The sequence below is a fragment of the Brassica oleracea genome, chromosome C5 (genome assembly GCF_000695525.1).
Source record: "Brassica oleracea var. oleracea cultivar TO1000 chromosome C5, BOL, whole genome shotgun sequence".
Classification (NCBI taxonomy): domain Eukaryota; kingdom Viridiplantae; phylum Streptophyta; class Magnoliopsida; order Brassicales; family Brassicaceae; genus Brassica; species Brassica oleracea.
This window is the reverse complement of record NC_027752.1, coordinates 22,846,874-22,867,633: the sequence shown is the minus strand read 5'-3', so window position 1 is coordinate 22,867,633 and position 20,760 is coordinate 22,846,874. Positions and strand designations below refer to the sequence as shown.

General features: G+C 35.5%; 1 protein-coding gene and 1 long non-coding RNA gene across 4 annotated transcripts; both read right to left on the bottom strand.

Annotated features, from left to right (window-relative positions):
- Positions 1 to 2,866: 2,866 nt before the first annotated feature.
- Positions 2,867 to 4,267, bottom strand: LOC106292995. Of its 2 annotated transcripts, XR_001260303.1 has the most exons (6): positions 4,134 to 4,267; positions 3,934 to 4,065; positions 3,634 to 3,849; positions 3,406 to 3,530; positions 3,053 to 3,124; positions 2,867 to 2,939 (listed from the first exon to the last, which is right to left on the bottom strand). It is a non-coding gene; the product is annotated as an uncharacterized LOC106292995 (long non-coding RNA). The 2 variants fall into 2 exon arrangements; XR_001260302.1 differs by having other exon boundaries at positions 3,934 to 4,267.
- Positions 4,268 to 5,065: 798 nt separating this feature from the next.
- LOC106295607 lies at positions 5,066 to 12,929 on the bottom strand. 2 transcript variants are annotated; one of them, XM_013731550.1, is made up of 8 exons: positions 12,856 to 12,929; positions 12,649 to 12,764; positions 11,828 to 11,902; positions 8,688 to 11,751; positions 6,058 to 8,608; positions 5,517 to 5,977; positions 5,321 to 5,437; positions 5,066 to 5,239 (listed from the first exon to the last, which is right to left on the bottom strand). In XM_013731550.1, the coding sequence occupies exons 3-8, from the start codon at positions 11,890 to 11,892 to the stop codon at positions 5,087 to 5,089; spliced, it is 6,411 nt and encodes a 2,136-aa protein (XP_013587004.1). In that variant the 5' UTR covers positions 11,893 to 11,902; positions 12,649 to 12,764; positions 12,856 to 12,929; the 3' UTR covers positions 5,066 to 5,086. The 2 variants fall into 2 exon arrangements, with proteins under 2 accessions (XP_013587004.1, XP_013587005.1); XM_013731551.1 differs by lacking the exon at positions 5,066 to 5,239 and having other exon boundaries at positions 5,378 to 5,471; positions 5,576 to 5,977.
- Positions 12,930 to 20,760: the final 7,831 nt, after the last annotated feature.

Sequence of the window (20,760 nt, the reverse complement as noted above, 5' to 3'; positions counted from 1 at the left end):
GTTAGGAAGCATTTGAATACGTGTAGACAAAATGTTAGGAAGAAAAAAGTTTAGAAAAGCGAAAATTGAATACTTTTAAAACATATTATTGACGAATTGTTCATGAGTAGGCTTACTCGAATAAAGAAGCTTTTTTCTCACATATGTTACAAAATATTTGAATACGTGTAATGTTCGAAAGATAAAATTTAAGAGAAACTATTTAAAAAAATAATTGTAAACAATAACTATACTTGAAAGTTTGTTTATCTATGAATTATTCTATTTTTTGTTCATGGGTAGGCTGTCTATGGCTTGTATGCGATTCTTTTATCTGTTAGTCATGGGTAAGAAGTTGATATTTGAAGAGCTTTTCGAGTATATGTTTGGGGACAAACCATTAGAGAAAAAATTATTTGTGAATGGAAACTCTTTAAATGGTTTTAATTTCTGCATTTAAAAAAAAAAAGCTTTATGACATAGTATATACCAATCAATAACTAAGCTGTATGATTTTTATTATAGTTACACCAAAGTTGGATGGTAATGGCATTTTATGTAATTAATATAATGAAAGAAGGGCATTTTGTTTATGGCTATGAGAAGGATTCTAAGAATGACACATAAATAATGATATTTTGGTTAATCACAAGGTTATTTAATAACTAGTGGCATTCCGGCGCTACGCGCCGGGTTCGTATGTGTATTTTTAATGATTTCAAAATTGTTTTTTATCCATTTATGGTGGTTAGTGACAATTTTGTTTTGAAGTTATTTAGGTTGTATAATGTTTCAAAAAAAAAATTTGTTTAAGCCAAAAAGAAATAGCATATGGTTTTAATGATCAATTCAACAAATTGGTGCCGAGAGCAGTTTTGGGGCATATCACGAAATAAATAAAATTGGTTTATCGAGTTGGTTTTTTTTTAAAATTGAATGGACTTATTGTAGATGTATCATGTATGTTCGTAGATAATAAGTCATAAACAATTTAGGAGATCATTTGCCTATTAAAAGTATTAGCTGTAAACTTTGTTGTTGGGGAAGCTGTTTAATTGTTGTGTATTGGGTTTTGTGGTCTTCGGTGGGTGAGTGATGCTGTCTTTTATTTATATTTTTGATATTGTAAATTATTGTGGTCTATGTTTTTTTGTAGGGGTAAAACATACATTGATGCTTGTGGCTGTGGTTGTAAGGCTTTATTTTGTGATCGGTTGGGATTCATGTTTTTGAGTTTTTAGATGCGTAAGATATTATTTATTAGTAAGGAATTTGTGGAAACAGGGTTGAGTAAATTGTTGATGTGAGAGTGTACATAGTTAATGTTTTGACTTGTTATGGCGTTCTGATTTTGTGAGATGGGTTAGAGTGTGTGGGATGTTACTAATGACGATGTTTTGTCAAGAAGTATTTCTTGAATCTGCACTCAAGTAAGACTTTTATAATTACAAATGTAGATTTTGATTTGAAAAAGAATTGTAGTAATCAAACACTTTTAGCTATAGAAGACCATCACTAACATTGATCTTCTTCTTTCATCTTTTTATCGCAACTTTAAAATGCAATTTCAAAAAAAAAATTGCACTATGTAACTATGAGATTCGCATATTTCTACAATATTCAGATTTGATGGAAATGATTGGTAATCCTATTAATGGTCGGTTTTTTCTTTCGAGTTAATCTTTTTTTGCTTCCTACGTAACGGTTTCGCGGGTTTAGTATTTTCAAATTCGTAGGTATAAGAATATGCATGCAGATTTTCTTGCCAAAGAAGCGAAAAGCAGTGTTATCCTCTTTTCTCATGTAGATAATACCAGATTGGAGCAAGTCTTTTTGAAACATCTTAACCTCGACTATCATTTGATCTAACAAAATGGACTGCTGACAAAGAATAAAAAAACACAAACGCAGTTTAAAGATCATTTTCCAAACCGCACTTGTCTAAAGTGACAACTCTTTACTTCAAAACTCGGAAGATGTGCGTCGTCGGCGAAGTACGTGGACGAACTCTTTACTTCCTTAACTTTTTAATTAATGCTTAGTTAGACATATACAAAGTGTATAATTTTTTTTTGTTTGGAAGAGTTACCTGCTTCTTCAAGTCATCATCATGATAGTTGATGTTTAATACTAATCAGCTTCTACTCCTAATAGCAGCTCTATCATATGCTCTATATAGGAAAATAAAGGCATTTGATATATTAAAAGAGTTAACTATATGTGTTGCTTCATTCCTTTTCTTTTAATTGAAGAGAGAAGAAATATACTGAGCATTTTTACAAAAATAAAGAAACATACCGAGCAGTATAAAGTTCATCTATTCAGAAAAATAACACAAAAGATTATCGTGTTATATAATAACATTATTCAACAACATAATACAAAATAATGAATAATTTGAAAACGTGAAAATGACATAAGTAGACATTTTTCCACACTGAATTTCAGAGAAACATAAGGAATAAACCAAAAGTTCTTAAGCTAATATGTTCAACTACGATTGATTGATGAAATACAAATATTTCTACAGCAGTTAAATTACCAAATATGAGATTCCCATCTTCTTGCTCACCTGTAAAAGAAAATAATCTACAATGAATGACTGAGCTGTCTCATAACTCATAATTCTTTCTCTTCCTTTGTATATGTATGACATTGATTTGTTTTCTTCTTGGTTTCTCTTGTGCTAGGATGATGGAAGGGAGCTGAGGGATTAAAATGGCTGCTGGAGAGGATCAGATGCAAGGATCTTCCGGGAGGGAAGAGAAGTTTTGTGTTGCTGTTCGTTTGAAACCACTTAATGTGAAAGAAGGGATAAGGAATGACGACCCTATGTAAAACTCCCATCTGAGCAACTGGTACAACCTTAGCTAGAAGGCGTTTTTTTATACATGGCTATAGAGCCGCTTGGCTAGTTACCATATGAGAATATGGTATTGAACTGTTGGAAGTCATCTACACTGCAGTGGAAAAACAATGATGAAATAGACATTTCAGAGAATCAATAAACAATTTCAGAGAATCAATAAACAATGTGAACCATACGTAGATAGTATATTACAGAGATCCTCACCCTCTAACAAACATCCAGCAGTGTGTTGCTAGCTCAACTCCTTGAAGATGGTTTCCACCTGGCCTGAGAATCCTGCCAACAAAATTATACTGGCAGGTTGAGTTCATTTAATTCAAGATCAACTCACTTATATCATATTTGCCTAAAACATAGATAACTTAGGCTTGGAAAATTTTCCAATATTGAAATCTAAACGCAGCCAACTGAAGCAGGAGCATGAAATGAAGAAGCTTTGTTTTAGAATTTTTCTGAATTAAAAGAACAAACAATATAATTACGAAAACCACTTTTGGTTTTAGAATTCCTAGCAGCACCATCAATGTTCAACATGAGTCTAATATATGATGCATTACCTGTGCTTGCATCATTGACAGTCTGTCAAAATTAAGCTTTCCACTTGTCGGCTAGCCAAGCGATCTAAATGCACTACCATTCTCATATCTATCAAGACCAAAGAAACTGGAAATCCTCCTTATCTCTGCACGAATACAACCAATGTAAGCAAATGTTACAAAAGAAACTGCAACACTTGCACATAAGACACCCCACATTGATTCAGTAGTCTGAAGAAAACGTAATACCTCTATACTGAAAATTCCTTGAACGTGGTCAACAACATCGGCAATTCTTTAACGGCTCCACCACAGCAGCGGCTTTACCCCCGATGATCCGGTCATTCCCTCCGAATGACAAAACTTTACACCAAACCTGTGAGTCTCAGGAAAGCCCAACCCAACACCATCACGTCCATCTCCAACACAGTTGTCGTTGACGCTAGATTCCAGCTCCGGGAAGAACTGATGGGTGATTAGTGAGTTAATTGGGTCTGACCCTGTTTAATCGACCAAAAATAACAAAACTCTTTATATTCTTCTTGTTACCTGAATTATAGCAGTAGGGGGTATGCCCAGATTGGAGCAACTAATCTGATTCTTGTGGCAGTTGTTTAATATGAATTTTTTTTGTTCTTCAGTATCTTCACACGTGAATTTCCCATTTCCAGAGCTCTTTTGCTGCATACAGAACCCAGGAAGAATAAAACTAAAAATTGCAAACACCGATGAGACAATAAGATCTATACATTCAATGAGAAGCAAGAAAACTGAAGCATATATAAGGGAATCTGGGGAAGTCGAAAGTGTTTGTGCCGTTTGATTGTTGATGGGGTTGTTTATTAGAGAAGAGAATGTAAAAGAGATAACAATAGGTTTTCTATGAGAGACGGGTTGAAGACGATGTGTCTTTGGGGAGATGATAGAGACTGTGGGCCAAGGGGTGGGCTCTACCAACCAAAACAAATGGAAACTGTCCTGGATAAACAAATGGTCCTTTACGTTCAAACAAAACACGACAAAAAAATCAAAAAAAGTAGCAAGACACGTGTCCAAAAAAGCCCCCTCCTTACTGATGATGTGGCTGCAGGAGGTGAGAGAAAACTCTGATTTATTAGTATAGATAGATAGTGCTTCTCAAATAATATAAAAGGGATATGGTTAGTGGATCAAAGTAAATTAATAGGTGTGACAATAATGTAATTTTTCTAGGTGAAAAAGGGTGGTTTATATGGCACACTGATAATCATTCTTGGTGAGCCACGTAAGCATATAAACCTTATAACAAAGTCATTTTAGCAAGATTAAATTGTAATTAATATAAAATAAAAAGTTATACTTTATCTATATCATTTTAAGAGGTGTTTAAAGTTGCTATATAAAATAATATTAAATAAAATTAATTCAACCAATAAAAAAATGTAGTATTTTATAATTGGTCAAAAATTTCAAATGACATTAAATTTTACCTAGAGTTGTGAGAACATCAATTATTTTGAAACAAAATCAAAATCCTTAAACACCAGTTAAACTGATACGGTGGGAGTATATTTTTTAAAAAACAAATCCTCAAATAATATATAGGGGATATTAAAGAATCACCAAATTAAATAATTTCATAGTTTAATATTTTTACATAAAATATTTAATCACAAATTGACACATTAAGTTGCGTAGATAATTAAAACACTTCAAAGGGATATTAAAATGTCTGATTCGACCAAATAATCTCGACGTCTAGACTTCTGTTCGAACCATCATCTTTCTTGCTTTCGTCACTTAGGCTAAAACTTCCACTGTAACTCCCTTCTGTCAGCACTTTATCAATTGGGATCCTCACCTTCCCCAAATTTTTCTGTGATTTTGAAAACACCATTAGCTAAAGATTCTAAAAAAAATTATTTATAGTGAAAATTTTAGAAAATCAGAAACATACGTCGCGGAAAATGTTGTTTGATTTGCATACGATTTCTAGAAACTGTCCTCTAGGAGGAACAGCAAAGTCCCATGTGAAAGATTCCTTCCAAACCGGTGAGCTGGTGCGTTTCACAACCTGAACCGGTTCCGGTTAGAATCTAGTTTTTAACCTGTATCAAATAAAATCAAATTTAATCGAAACAAACCGAAGGTACCTTGGTTTTCTTTTTGGGGCAATTATCCATGATTAAGCTACAAAACGCGTTTGTGTTACCCATAGAGCGTTTCAGATTATCTCCGCGTTTGATTGCCACCGTTAAACTTCCCGGCAAACAATTCAAGAGACTGTTCCCTCTCTCGTGGAAGCTTCGCTCGGGAGATTTCGATTTCATCATCAGTTGCAGCATCGGAATCGCCTCCGCTGCTAAAACCGCCTGAGACCTCGCCGTCTCCGTCGGCATCGTTCTCCACGACTGTCTCAGCGTGTGGATCGTGTCTAACGCCGAGTCTCTTGCTTCTTTATCGCCGGATTTCAAAGCTCCGATTAAGTGAGGGATACATGCGGTTGCCGCCTCCGATGATCGGAGTTTGGGAAACGTCGTCAGAACTGCGTTTAGCGTTCTCACCACTTCCACGTTTATCATCGCAGTCGTCCATAACTCCCTCTCCATCGCAGCTGCAATGGAAGGTGAGTTAACACTAACAGTGTCTTTGATTTCAAAACCAAAACGGAAAGATCTCGATTTGCAAGCTTACCGGTTAAAGATTTGATGATTTCACAGGAGACATACTCTTGAAGTGTATGATTAGAGAAGAGAGATCTGATCATTAGAGCTGCTTGAGTAGAAACTTGTGGATTAGATGATCTAAGCATCTCTTGAACCAAACCCACACCACCAGCTTCTGCCATAGCTTTTCTGCTCGTTCTACTGTACATTGCAAAGTTCCCTAACCCACACATCACAACCATTTGCATCTCTTCGCTTGGTTCTTCCACGATCAAGCTGATTAGTGCGCGGCACGCTAAGGCCGAGTCCGTGGCTTTAGCGATTCCTTCGTATTGAGAGATGTCTCTGAGAGCCATAGCCACTAGGAGCTTTGCGGATTCTGATCTTGTCTCTATGTCTAGTATGTACTCTGACAAAGGAGTTATTACAAGCTTGCAGAGTTTTGTCTCCCTGACCTTTGGATTGCGTAATATCAGTTCGACTAATCTTGCAGAGAGTTCTTGGCAATGGTGTGATCTTAGCAGATCAAGTAATGCGTCGAGCGCACCAGATTCAGACATTTCTACAACACTTGACGAGTCTTTCTTCTCGTGGATGATCAATGCGTCTATGGCTAAGATCACTGTGCTCTCGGCTGTTGAGAAGAGCATTTTTGTGAGAACTGATACAGGTACTGTAAAGTAATAGTGTTCTGGATTGAATCTGAGAATATTGCTTAATATGAAAGCTGCTGATTCCCATAGAGATACAGGAAGCTGAGGATCTTCGTCGATAATAACTTTTGAGAGCTCTTGGATCCCTTCGGCGTCAGCTACTTCTTTAGTCCATGTAATTGACGATTTCTCCAAACCCATTAAAGCTGTCTCTTGTAAATTTCTTACTCGGATCCCGGCAAGCTTCACAAGAGGAACAATGAGATCCTTGGTCGCAATCTCTTCTTGGAAACGTTGCGATTCAAGTAGAGAGGTCAGTAACTCTGCGGCTGCGTGTTGAACTGTTATTGATTCGGACTCTAGCAATGGTATCAAAGGCGTAATGATTGCTGAAGATGCCATGTTTATTGATTCAAGAAGCATGGGTTTCTCCAAGATGTTTGCTACTGCTTGTAAACCACCGAGTTGGCCTTGAAAGTCTAAGTCTTTTCTACGCAAAACCAAGAGGACCGGTTGTACCATTTTTATCGCCTCTTGGCTTCTAGCAACAGCACCAACGTTTGTCAAAACTCTGAAAAGCTCTCCGATTACAGAACACAAAGAGCTTGGAGAATGTGTGGAGAGTTGACCAACGCATTGCTCGATTATCCCCATTTTAATCAGATCCATTTTACGTGGAGTGTTGTCTTTAGCCATTTTTACAAGACAAGAAATCGCACCCTCGCTGATTACATAGTTTCCAGAAGCCACAAAGCCAAAGAACAGGTTCACACAATCATGTTCTTCTGCAGCCTCTGTGTATCTTTTGCTATCCAGGAGTCTGTTCACTGCAACCATCCCAGCTTCTACAGCAGTGCTTGTTCCTGACCGGATAAGTGATATAATAGGTACCATGCAATCTGCGGCGGACGAGCTTTCTCTCAAATGTTCACTGGTAAATAGAAACGCGCATATCCTCGCAGCACTTGTCTTTGATTCAAGCGATGAGCTCTCTGAATGTAAAATCTTGTAGATGTTGTCCAATGGGTTTCCTTCAATACAATTAAAAATGTCTGGCCTTGGACATTTTGCTATAGTTAGCTTCACCAAAGCAGTTAGAGCAATATCTCGTTCACTCTCCAACGTAGTCCTCAGCATTTCTACAAGTGGGGAAAGTGCTTTCCATGCTGATTCTGAATCTCTTATGTGCTCAGAGCTAAAAAGCTCACGGAGAGCTCTTGCGGCACTGTAGCGGGTACTTCCACAAGCAAGATGAAGGATTCCTATGAGCTGCTTCATGGAACTTAAAGCTGTTTTGTGATGTGTGATTTCCGGGCACTGAAAGAGTGATCCTAACAGTTCACAAACGGTGAGCTCGGTCGAATCTTGAGGACTCGAAGAAAGGTACTCGGCTAAAGCAATGAGACCTCCAGCTTCAGCGATAAGTAGTTTACTTGAATCTCCCCACTCTGCAATATTACTCAGAAGCTGAACAACTACTGGCAAGGTTTGTTTGTTTGCATTTGGTTTTACGAGATTCACCAGCAAAGGGATACTTTTCTGTGTCAGTGAACCACGTCTTAGTCTTTCATCTTTGAAGAGTGCCTCTAAAGTGGCCTCACAAGGCTTTTGTAATAGAGATAGCTCTTCTGCCAAGGCATAAAGATTCCATGTTTCTGATTCTGTGTTTCCAACCGAGTTTATCAGTGCTTCCACGATATCTGAATTCATTATTTCTGCAATGATTTTATCATTCCTGCTAAGAACCAACGCTGCCAATACTTGTGCAGTAAAATATCCATCAATCGTTTGGTCAAATTGCATAAAAACAGCTAGAGTTGGCACAAGATTTGATACTGCTGGGGACGAAACAACGTCTTGTTCTTGAGACATAACAGCTAGGAATGATAGAAGAATCCATTTTTCTTCGGAATCCGAGACTTCCTCCTGCAAAAATAAAGATCGTAATTCAGCAACACCAACACTTGCCAAAAATAGAAGAAAGCTAGTAAGTATCCTTATATACCTGTGTGTTGAACTTATATCTTTGAAGCTTCTCTGCAATAATTTCAAGTCCGTTGTCTTCCATAACAGTAAGAGTGTTGTTGGGATGAGAAGAGCAAAAAATGGATAGAAACCACATAGAGATTGTGCTTCCCAAGACAGTTACTGGATCAACCATGTCGGAGTCGCCCATCTTTAAGCACAAGTTGTTTACGATGAAAGATCTTGGTCTTTGAATTTCAACTCTATATGAACAGCATAGAGAGTTCTGCTTTGACATATCAAGAAGACTGCTTACTAAGCTTTTCGAATGCCCTGATCTTCCAATTACTTCAACGCATAATGTTTTGTCCTTCTTCGCTGCGCATAGAAGCAACAGAGCTCCCCCAACTTTTATTTCAGGACTAGATGAGTTGGTTGTCCTGTTAGCCAAGGAAGAAATTGATTTCGATCGTGTGACCAAAACTTCACCTAGCGCGACAAACTGTGTCTTGCAGAAGCGAGACAAAATATCTATTGCTTTATCTTGCACGAGAGGATGACCATCAGCTACACATCGGACGAGAGAGTCCAAACTGGAAGGAGCTTCGGTGAATGCGGAAAAGGGGTTATGCGAAAAGTTAGCACCATACTTAGCTTTAGCCAGCAAAGAGAGTACTTCCAAAACATCTATAAAGGCGCTGTTGTTAAGGTCAGTAGCGTTTAAGAGCTCAATGAGTTCAGGAAGACACTGATCATTTCCTTTAAACACATCGTTAACCTGGAAATGCTTAAGTAAATGATGTAGAGCTTGTGAAGCATTTCTCTTCCCTTGTACTGTTCCTTCTCTTAATATTCTTGTTAAAGCAGAAACAACATCATCAGCTAATGCCTCGGCTGCAATATTTGGGTCGGAAAGAAGGTTGGCAAGAGTGGACATGGGGTTCTCTGCTGACTCGATCGGGTTTGTTTTTGCTGACTTTATCAATGGTCTGATCACTTCGACTTCTGGACCGGATAACTTCTTTTGTACAATCTTTTTCTTTGTTGGATTGGATAGAGAACCAATGGCGTGGGCTAGTTGCGTTGCAACGGCGTGAGTGTTTCCGCTTAAAAGCTTTGTGCATGGACTATCATTCTCATCAAATCCAAGACCACCACAAAGGTCTTTTCTTGAACTGAATAAATCAGCCAAGACAGAAGCAGCGTTCTCTTTCATCTTCTCGTTGGATGAGGCAAGTCTTTGGACAAGTGACCTCAATCCATTATTAGCTGCAGAACCCTTGGTGACAAATTCCTCCAACGAAGCCGATGCAAGAAGATGGCCTAGAACTCTGATCAAATGAGTCTTTGATTTAGGAGCATCTCCGAGAAACAAAGCCTGTACTTGCTCGATAACACTTGGATCAGCTGTTTTAATCAGTTTCAAAAGCGTATTCGCTGAGTTCTCTTGTGCTTTTGCTCCACCGTTTTGTAGAAGCCCCAAGAGTACAGGAATAGCTCCTGCTTTCTCAACGCAAAGACGTATTTCCTCGCTGTGACAACACAGGTTCCAAAGGACACGGACCGCGTAGTCCTTTGCCTTGTGCGATACACCAGTCTCTAGTATCTGCAGTAATGGAGGAATCCCGCCTGCCGAAGTAACAGCCCATCTACTTTCTTCCACCTTGTCAGTCAAGATCGCTAAGAACTCAACTGATAGTTCTTGATGAAGTTCGCTGGACAACCCAAGAAACGGTATGAGGATTTGAATCCCTTCTCTCTTCCCAATAGCTTCCCAGACATTCTCATATTTGCATAAATTTGACAAACAAGTTATCATCCGTTCACGTGGATCGCCCGTGGCCAAGATTGTTAGCCCGACTAAAACCCTCTTAGTGTCCACATTATTGAGTGATTGTGATAAATCAACATTTCCATATAGACTTGACATAGCTTCCAAGATACGTTCTTGGATCAATTGAGTATCTCGGGGCTTCAGTAGTTTCACTAGTACTCCTTCTGTTAGTGTTAGATCCAACGTTACTTTATCATCGTGACTACTTGGCTGAAACTTCCTCAGAGCATAAGCAAGAGCTCCAAGAATGTCAGCGATGGGCTCAGTGAGGCGTGGAGACAATGATAGACCTCCAAGGTACACTATCAAAGCAGACATTCCTCCGCATAAGTTTGCTAAAGCTTGTGTTCCATAACTCCGTAAGATACGTTCATTTTCTTCATCTACCGGCGAAGTAACCACTGCGCTAATCAGAAGGTGGATCCCATCCAAATCTCTAGCTACATTCTTAGCTTCTTCCGACTTCGATGTGATGGCTTCTAGAGCATTGACTACACTGGCACGAACGACAAGGTTGATTTCATCACCTAGAAGCTGAGCCAGAACTTGCACAGCACCTGACTCAACTATTTTTGACACGCTAAAAGGAAAAGTCCTAATGAGACGAGCTAAGAGAGAAGCCGCGTTTGATTGAGATACCGCGTTACTAGATTGCAGAAGCTTTAAGATGATGTCGACTCCGCCATCTTCTAGCGTTACTGTCCAGAAACAGTCTCTATCGCCGCATAGATTTCTCAAAGCTCCAACCAAATATCCTTCAACTGTTTGGTCCTGCTTCTTTTTCATCTTTAACTGATCCCATAAACTCGGTACGACGCCTTCCGTGACAAATATCTTAGTACCAACAGTATCATCATCATCTATTCCACACAAAGAAACTTCATATATGGCCTCCGCCGCAGCTCTTCTTGCGTCCACAGAGTCAGATTTCAAGAGTGACAACAGCGGCGGGATACATCCTCCTATAAGTAGTTTAGAACGCATGTTTTCGTCTTTGCATAGAACGGTCAAGATTGAAGCGGAATTGAGTTTTGCCAAAGGGGTTCCGTTCCGGACAAGTGATATGAAGGATGGCATGGCGTTCACGTTCCGTCCAATTATCTTTCTACACTCTTTTTTACCTTTTGCTAGACCGAGAAGACGAGCGCTGCTGAGCTCTTTCTCTTGCGCCGTTGATTTCTTGGCATGAAGCTGCTCAATGAGACGTGTGGTCGTCTGTGCTACTTTCTCTATATCATCAAGCTCAGGCGTCATTGTTTTATTGTTGTCCCTTCACGCAAAATCACCCATCAATTAGAGCAATGTAGAGCAGCAAAAGTGGATGTATTGGAAACATATCAATATACCTCTGCCTAGGAGAAGACACAGAAGGAGTTTCGTGCTGATTCATTGAGGAGGGGGGCTTTGACATCTTCTCCTTTCTGTAAATAATAAAACTTCAAGACTAATGGATACTAAAGAAATATGACTCCTGTTCTTGCAGTTAATTTTTTTGCTGTTTCTTTTGTTACTTAAAAGTCATTTTCTTTGTGACACTTCCAAAAATAGATTCTTTCTAGGGGAATGGTTCCAATATATTTAAAAACCTCTGATTTTGTTATTTCATATAGTGTGTTTAATCTTTTTTTTCTCATTTGATTGGTCCTGTTGATAATTCTATATATGATCTTGACGTAGAACTCAAGAAATCGTGTTTTAGATGATTTAGGCCTTGTTCATTTTTTTTAGTTGGATGTACATTTAGATTTACCATCTGAATGGATCTAAATATTGTTTGTGTTTAAAGTTTATTTCTACACCCGAGATATATCTTCTAAAATAAATAAACAAAACACACTAACAACCTTACGTGATGCTTATCAAAAACTAAAACAAACAAATGCGGAGTTGTTGAAAATGTGTATTCTTTTATAAGATCCAATTTTGAACCTTTAAAACGTATGTGTTTTTATTTATTTATTTTTAAGTTACAATTGTAAAGGAAGATTTGAATCCTAGACCTCGCCACGCCAATAAATCCAACATGCACAAAACCAGCTGTGTCAAGAAAGTTATGTTTATATAGTTTCTCCCCAATCATCAAATAGCTGACGTAAAATGTAAAAATCGTAACACATATTGAGTCATTTAAAACGCAACGTCAGATTAACTCTTTCTAATGAATTACCTTTGATTCCAGAACGTTCCACAATTCCCTCCTCCTAGGCGCAGCAAACGCCACTCCTATATTCAGATGTTGCAGTTTTGCAACGCGTGATGATTAGTTTGAATCCTGGTTTCTTACTGAAAAGAAAACATCACGCCACCGTTGCAATTTTTTTGTTGTACTCAATTCGTGGCGAGTTGGATTTAAAAAGACTGTTAAGGATTTTACCTCTTTTGACGTTGCAGACAAGAATCGCTGGATAGGTTGTGTGACCAAGAAAAAGAGTGTTTTAAAGGTTTGACAGAGAGGAGGGACATATGATAAATCCCAAAAAAAGAAAAGTTCTTCTTAATTATGCAACTGTTTTAAAAGATAAAACAAAAACTATTTACGTAATTTCTTGAATTTTCTCCATCTTTTTTTTTGTTTCCATTCCCGAACAATTTGTATCAGAAATCTAATTTAGTAACATTCTATATATATATTGTTTTCGTTAATCATGAATTTTCTTTATATATATAGTGACTTCAATCTTTAAAACCGAAAAATATATTTAGGTCAAGAAAATAATAATCAGATAAATATATTTTTTACACTAGATTAAGTACAAAACAAGAATCAATAGTATATAAGTTTTTCAAAAGATGAAAATAGAAGAGAATACAACTTATTTTTTTTAAATATCTATGGGGTGATTGGTTGGGCCATAAAAAATGACTTTAGATTTAATTTTTACCTACAGCCTTTAAAATTACCAATCATGTTTTATATCTAATTTATTAAAAGTGAAGTACAAATTGAAATTAACCCTTACTTCACCTTAAATATCACAAATCTATGCCACTGATTTAAACCATGTTTAACACTTAAATCAATTCATCTAAATTTTATTTAAATTGCACTTCAACTCAACCACCGGCTTTAACAAATCATATCAATTCAATAGTTCGGTCAATTTAAATTAATTTACCAAACAAATATATGATGTTTAACCTATACCATAAAATAATCATTAAGCAAGACAGCTCACTTTTCACAAATAGATTTCTCTCATTCTCCTCGGGTTAGACAATCCGTTAATTTGCAAAAGTCTTATATGATATATTTTAAGATTATATATATTGACATGATAACTAACATGGAACTCTTGATTTGTTTAAAAGTTTTTATATGTATACAACCAAGAAATTGTCATATCGGTATGGTTTTTATATGTATACACCAATCAATTGTCATATCGGTATGCATAGATTAGATAAGTTGAATATGAATTCTATTTTCTGTAAAAAAATATGAGAACAAACTACACATCGAAACTTGGTTTTGCCATTAAATCATGAGTATTATGAAATAAACCAAAGTGATCTCACAAATATTATATTTATAATCTTAACAAAATCTTGCGAAAAGATGAAATTTTGAATGTTATTCTAAACATATTTTCTTATACCTACAATCAAGACATTCAAAATTCAGTTCCTCTTAAAAAAATAATATTATATTTACTAACACAATCTCCATATTCCTTTAGTATATTCCATATTCCATAACTAATATTCAATTACGTGCTATTTTTTAGTAAAAACATTTTTTGACATCTTTTTAGTAACAAATCTAAATATCTTATCTTACCATATATGATTTATCTATTCAAAATACAAAAAATGATAATTTTATTTTTTTAAATAGTATATTCTCGGTATAGAACGTGTAACTCAAGTTTTATATTCTCAATTAATCTTTGATATTATAGCTCTTAATCACGATCATCCAAATCACCCAATTCAATAGCTTAAAATATTAGCTAATTAAATTTTTCAAAAATTTATACTTATTTTTTAATGTTTCTTTCAAAACATATAGTTGTTAAAAAAAAAATCCAATATCAATTTTTTGCTGAATTAAAAATTTTTAAATCAAAATATAATATAATTTAATAAAAGCCAGAAGTATTCTTATTACTCAGGTGTTACGTTTTAATTTTGTTAAAATAAAATGGATAAACACTGTAACACAAACTCATAACTTATAAAAAATATTTTGAAAACCGGACCGGACATTGACTCGAAATTGTAGCTAGGTCAATGGTCAGACCGGTCCTACCGAGTTTTAAATGTTAATCTAATTTTAAATTAGATAACTACATATATATATATATATATATAAGTATAATTATAAAATTATTTTGATAAAACTTATTTAAATGTTAGAATCTAAAACTGATAAGAAAATAAAATGAAAACTTCAAAATAATATAAAAATATGATAAAATTAATTTACTTAGATAGGTATTAAAAAATATGTGCATTTTACGATATATTTTTAAAATTTGCATTGTTTTCTAACTTGAATTTGAAAAAAAAAAAAACGGATTTTAAAATTAAACTGAGTCACCAATTTTAGCGTGTTTAACCAGTTTTTGACTAGGTGTGCCGATTAAACTCAAATCTGGTTTTAATACAACCTAGAATTGGTTAGAACAACGAATCATGGTCCGATCGACCGGTTCGGTTTTCAAAACATTGCTTATAAAACTCAAAATGCTAAAAACATATCGAACAAGAAAAACAAATGTCAAAACTGATTAGCATATAAATCTATAAAATGAACTTAAGCAATAGATTTGATTAACACGAAAAGACTAAAAATATATTATAAAAACAAACATCCGTGCGTCCGCATGGATCAAAATCTAGTGGTTTTTAAAGCTACAACCAGAAAAATAAGAAAATGGTTGTAACAGCCTTATTTTCTAAAGCCCTACTTTTTAGCCGTATGAATTTTAAAGCTACATCCTCTAAAACTAAATCAAAAAATCATACGGCCCCAATTCTACAGTAAAAATTTTACAACCGAACCAATATGTCTCTTTACATGAAGCCGCATCACCTTTCTGTTCGGTGGGAGCGCCACGTAAGCTCTATTGTGTCCATTCATTCAAGTGAGCGTATAATTTAGCACAAATCTTAAGTTATTTGGACTTTTTAGTCTAGAGCATCTCCACAAAACACTTTATAAATTCAAATATGAAATTTTTTTACTCTTTAAATACGAATTTCAAAACTTCAAATTTAAAGTTTTGAGGAATGAAACTCTATATTTGAAGTTTCACTACTCAAAACTTCAAATTTGAAGTTTCATATTTTTGTTGGCATTCTAGTCCCTACAATTACACATCACATTTAAAAGTCTTAAATATTATCTCGTTTATCTTATTAATCTTTAAAAATTGTATATCTCATAAAAATATCAGTTTTTCTTTATAAAATTCAGTTTTACACATAAAATGAAATAAAAATTTAAAATAAGATTTAAAATATTTTAAAAGTAGATTAGACAAAAACTATACAAAAGAAATGAAGCTTAACAACAAAAAAGCTTTAAAAAATTACATGACGACATAACTATTACACAAATTTAAATATTACAAGAACATTAATAGTCAGGTAAATTTGATCAAAATTTCCAAAATCTCCAAAATATTGCCCAAACAAATTTTGTGTAACCGAAGATAGTTGTTGTTGTTGTTGTTGTTGTTGTTGTTGTTGTTGTTGTTGTTGTTGTTGTTTTGATGTCTTTTTCATACGATTCTTTCTTATTTAGATCGAATGTATTCACGAGTATTAATATGATTGATAGAAGTTAAGTCTTTTAGCAATGTATATTTTCCTGTTTTACTTTTCTGTTCAGATCTAATGTATTTACAAGTTTAAGATCACCCGATTCACCAATTTTAATTTGTAATCTACAAATTAAAATAAAGAGAATAACGTTTTACTTCGAAATGCATTAATTGATCATATATGCATCACGGAAATAATATTATGGAATAATATGGTATTTTGCTTGAAGTTTCATATAATTATGTTATTTATATTTTATAAATATATTTTAATATAACATTTTATTAATTAATACTGTCATAATATTTTTTTATATGTGCTTAGTTATTTATAAAAGTTTTATGAATTTAAATTATTATGACAAATATAAGGACTATAGTACAAAATAAAAATAGTTTTGATGTTAAGTTTGAAGTTTTGCTTTTGCACAAGAACAATTTTAAACTTCAAATATAAAGTTTTGAAAACTTCATAATAGAATCTCTTTTTGTAGATACTCTTAGGCCCGGTAAACAAAAAAACAATCTAAATGCAAAAAACCACGACACTGTTACAATTTTACAAATGATTTTGTTTTGGCGATGATTCATTTCAGAATTTAATTACATGGGCTTTTTTTATTAGTTACTTCAGTGTGATTTTATAATTTTAATATTGTTTTCCATAAAATTTAGAAATATATTATTCATAAAAATATGAAGGTATATTAAATTTATATTTCTTCCCGTATAATTGATCTTGAAATTATTTTTTGGATTTTCTATTATTATTTATTTCAGAGTGATTTTACAATTTTAAGGCTGTTTTCCGTAAAATTTAGAAATACATTATTTATAAAAAATTGAAAATATATTAAATTTATATTCTTCCCATATCATTGATTCTGAGATTTAAAATAAGTAAAATTTAGTTATATCTAATTTAATTATGTATATTAATATTTATATAAGAGTATTTTGTAAATTGTGTTAAAATTATTTTTATACCATTTATGTATTAACATTGATAACTAATAAACTTCCTGGAAACTTAGGAAGTACATTAAACACGTATTTGGATTGTTAACGTTTTATCAATTCAAACTTTGTTCCACTACGCAAACTTTAATCCTCAACTAAAGGCTCACTATTAATTATCCAAAACGTTATAAATGAAACAACGAAGCAATCCAAGATTTCTCACATGTAGTAACAAATTTGTTAATCTCAACACCTCCCCTTCTATTGAATTTTACGTCTCCAAACGCGTTCACTTTTTTCCTTACCATATGTCCTGAATTGATTCTGCCTAAAGGCTCTCCATTTTGTTAATCAATGGTTAAGAGAGCAACTTTTCGTCAAGGAAAACAAAGCAATCCCCCGTATCATAAACTCAGACACACACCACGTGGAGGATCATCTTCCAAATCCGCCACATCTCTCCCCGCAAATCAGGCACAAGGTAACTTACCATTGCGGCCTTCCTTCTTCCAAATACCCTCCAACACTTTCATAGATTTTTCTTTACATATATTATGACACATGTTGTGATTTTAGACGCCCATGTTCGAAAAAATTCTTTCAGCCGGACAAACTCTACATGTGGAACTGTATGCCAAGGTAGAATGTTGGAGAATTTATAGATCAACAACTACACAGTGTATGGTAGGATTGTAATATTTGTAAATATGGTTACCATAAATTCAGCGTTCCATTATGTAGATGATTTGGGAAGGTTAGCACGCAACAAAAAAAATGATTTTGCAACGAGCCAAGCAACTTACATGCAGCGTGAATGGTTTGTCTTGCTTCCACAACACAAAACTTCCCGCATCCGGAAATAAACAACCATACACATATACTCAACAAGAGCCTATGTTTTTTTTGTTACCACGTATATTTTTTAAGAATGTCCAGTGAGCAACAACAATACAAAATTAAATTTATGTTAGCAGGTGTAAGATCCACGATTAGCCCTCCAGTACTAGCTTCTAGATCTCCTCAAAACACCTTCACCCACGGTAAAGGCACTCACTTTAACTTTATAAACCAAACTTGATGACTTTATGTAATTTTTCAATTGAACTATTGCTTAACAGTCTCAACACAGAAACAAAGCATTGTGGGTTCAAATACGGGCCTTGAAAATATAAACTTGTCACCTTTCACGTAAGCTATCCTCTCCCATCTAAAACCTTATCATTGTTTTACTCCCACTGAGTTTAGATTGAATTTTAAAACACCAAATATTATTCTAAAGCAACCCCTGGCACAATTCTCACACTATCAACTATATAAACATGAAAGAAATATACCCCTAATGCAGGAGGGTCTAAAATATAAGACAAGACAGCAGGTGAATAAAACGAGCTTGGTGTAACAAATATCGTTTATTCTGAATTTTGCAACAACCTCCATCAACAATAGGTCTGTGTCCACAATCACTAAACTTTCAAGAGACCATGGCTAAGAAAACTCAATTCAGAGTGTAACTAAATGATTCCAAAATGCGCAAGAATCTCAAACAAAAATCATGGGTCTAACAACAGTTAAATCCAAAAACAATAACAGTACCAGCTCAAACAGTCCAAAAAGGGGCTTTTATATATGTTAGCTTTTCTTTTAACTTAATATTACATTAAACTTCTAAGAACTCCATACTCTTTAGTTACGACCGTCTTTACATTGTTCATTTATAAAATTGCTAGCCTCCGTACCAACCTACGATTTACCAAATATGTCGGCTGATTTAATAATACGACACTATCAATGATCAATTAAAAGAAAACATAGAACTCGTTCACCATCCCTATAGTAAAATGTAACAACATTGAAAATACAAGAACATCACATTGAATTCCAATTAGATCACCTAAAATATAATCACAATACACAAAAAATGTCTAGACAATATAGTTTATAACTTACAACAACCCATCAAAGAAAAACTAACGCAGAAACCCCTGCAGCCCACCCATGACAAATTTCAAGAACCAAACCTACAACACCATCTATGTTACCAAAAACACATAACACACTGTAACGGCCCGGTTCCTGGCCCTAAAATTTTCATAAAAGAATGAGATTCTCTACGGCCCATTTGACAAAAACCTAGGGTTCCCTTCACCATTTCCTATAAAAAGAGTTGCAGCCCCTTCTTTTGTCTCATTCAGAAACTGAAGCGAAGCTCTTCGTAGAATTCCCGGAGACCGAAAACCCTGTGCCGTCTCTCTCTTCTCTCTCTCCCCTGTGCCGTCTCTCTCTCTTCTCTCTCCTCTCTCCCTCCTCCTCGCCGGTGCCGTGTGGTGGTGGTGGTGGTTGTTGCAGCCGATTGGTGGTGGTGGTCAGATCTCGCAGCTCTCTTGTTTGCTTGTTCCAGATCTGTTCAGATATCCTCTCCCTTGTCTCTTGTTTCCAGATCCGGATCCAGATCTAGGCTAAGGTGGAGTGTCTTAAACCCAATCTTCTCCCATGATCCTGTATACTCCTTTATGTTGGAGTTAGGATTGAGTAATCCATGTTTGAGTTCTAGGTTGATAGAACATGTTATTGTTAGGATGATAGATGAATGGATCATGATGCATAAGAACACTCATACTGATAAATGGGACTTAATGAACTGGTTTATGTTGTTGTGATGATGATTGGATGATGAATGATGCTTGTAAGATTGGATGTGTAGTCTCATGGGTTGATTGTGAATAAAGCTAGGATGCTAGAAGAAGCGAATGCTAAGATGATTGATGAGTATTGATTGTTAACGTTATTGTAAGTAGAACTTGAGTGGGATGTGTATTGTATGAGACACCGATAACGGGTGGCGTCTAGTGAACGTGTATGAGTAAGAGTCTAAGTGAATGTGAAAGTGAAAGAGAGTGAGAATGAAAAGGTGAACGTGTCAATGAACCTGTTTGAAGTCCTGTTTGGGCCACCGAGAACGGGTGGGCATCTAGAGTCTAGGTTATATAAGCCGCGGGGTAATAACTCTACGCTAGGCACCTATAGGAACTGTGGGGTAGTGTCCCGTTGGGGCACCCACAGGAAATATGGAGTAGTGGTCTAGCGAGAGCTACCTACGGGGCAAGAAAGAAGAGCCAGCCGCAAGAGGCGGGATATAAAAAGTGTGCCAACAGCGAGAGGCGGAATATAAAAACGTTTGGGTGTTAAAGGTGTCATAAGGTGGAGTCAGTCTTGTATGTCGAGTCGGTTAAGTCTATGGTTTGATGTGTGGGGCAATGAGTGAGATCATTGCACTGGTTGATCGTTAGGTTGTTAGAAATGTAGAGAATTGTGAATAATTGGTAATGACGATGGTATGAAATGTTAAGTTGCATTAACTGATTGTAGTGGCTAGTCAGTCCTAATTCCCTGAGTAACTTCACTGAGTAACTTGTTGCTCATCCCTCCCTTCCATTTCCCTGTGCGCAGGACTGTAAGTAGAAGTATATGGGTGTGGGTGTGACGGTATTTCAAAGAAGGTTATGCGTCCGTCGACTCTTGGGACCAGTAACGGGACACGTAGGGTTGTCTAA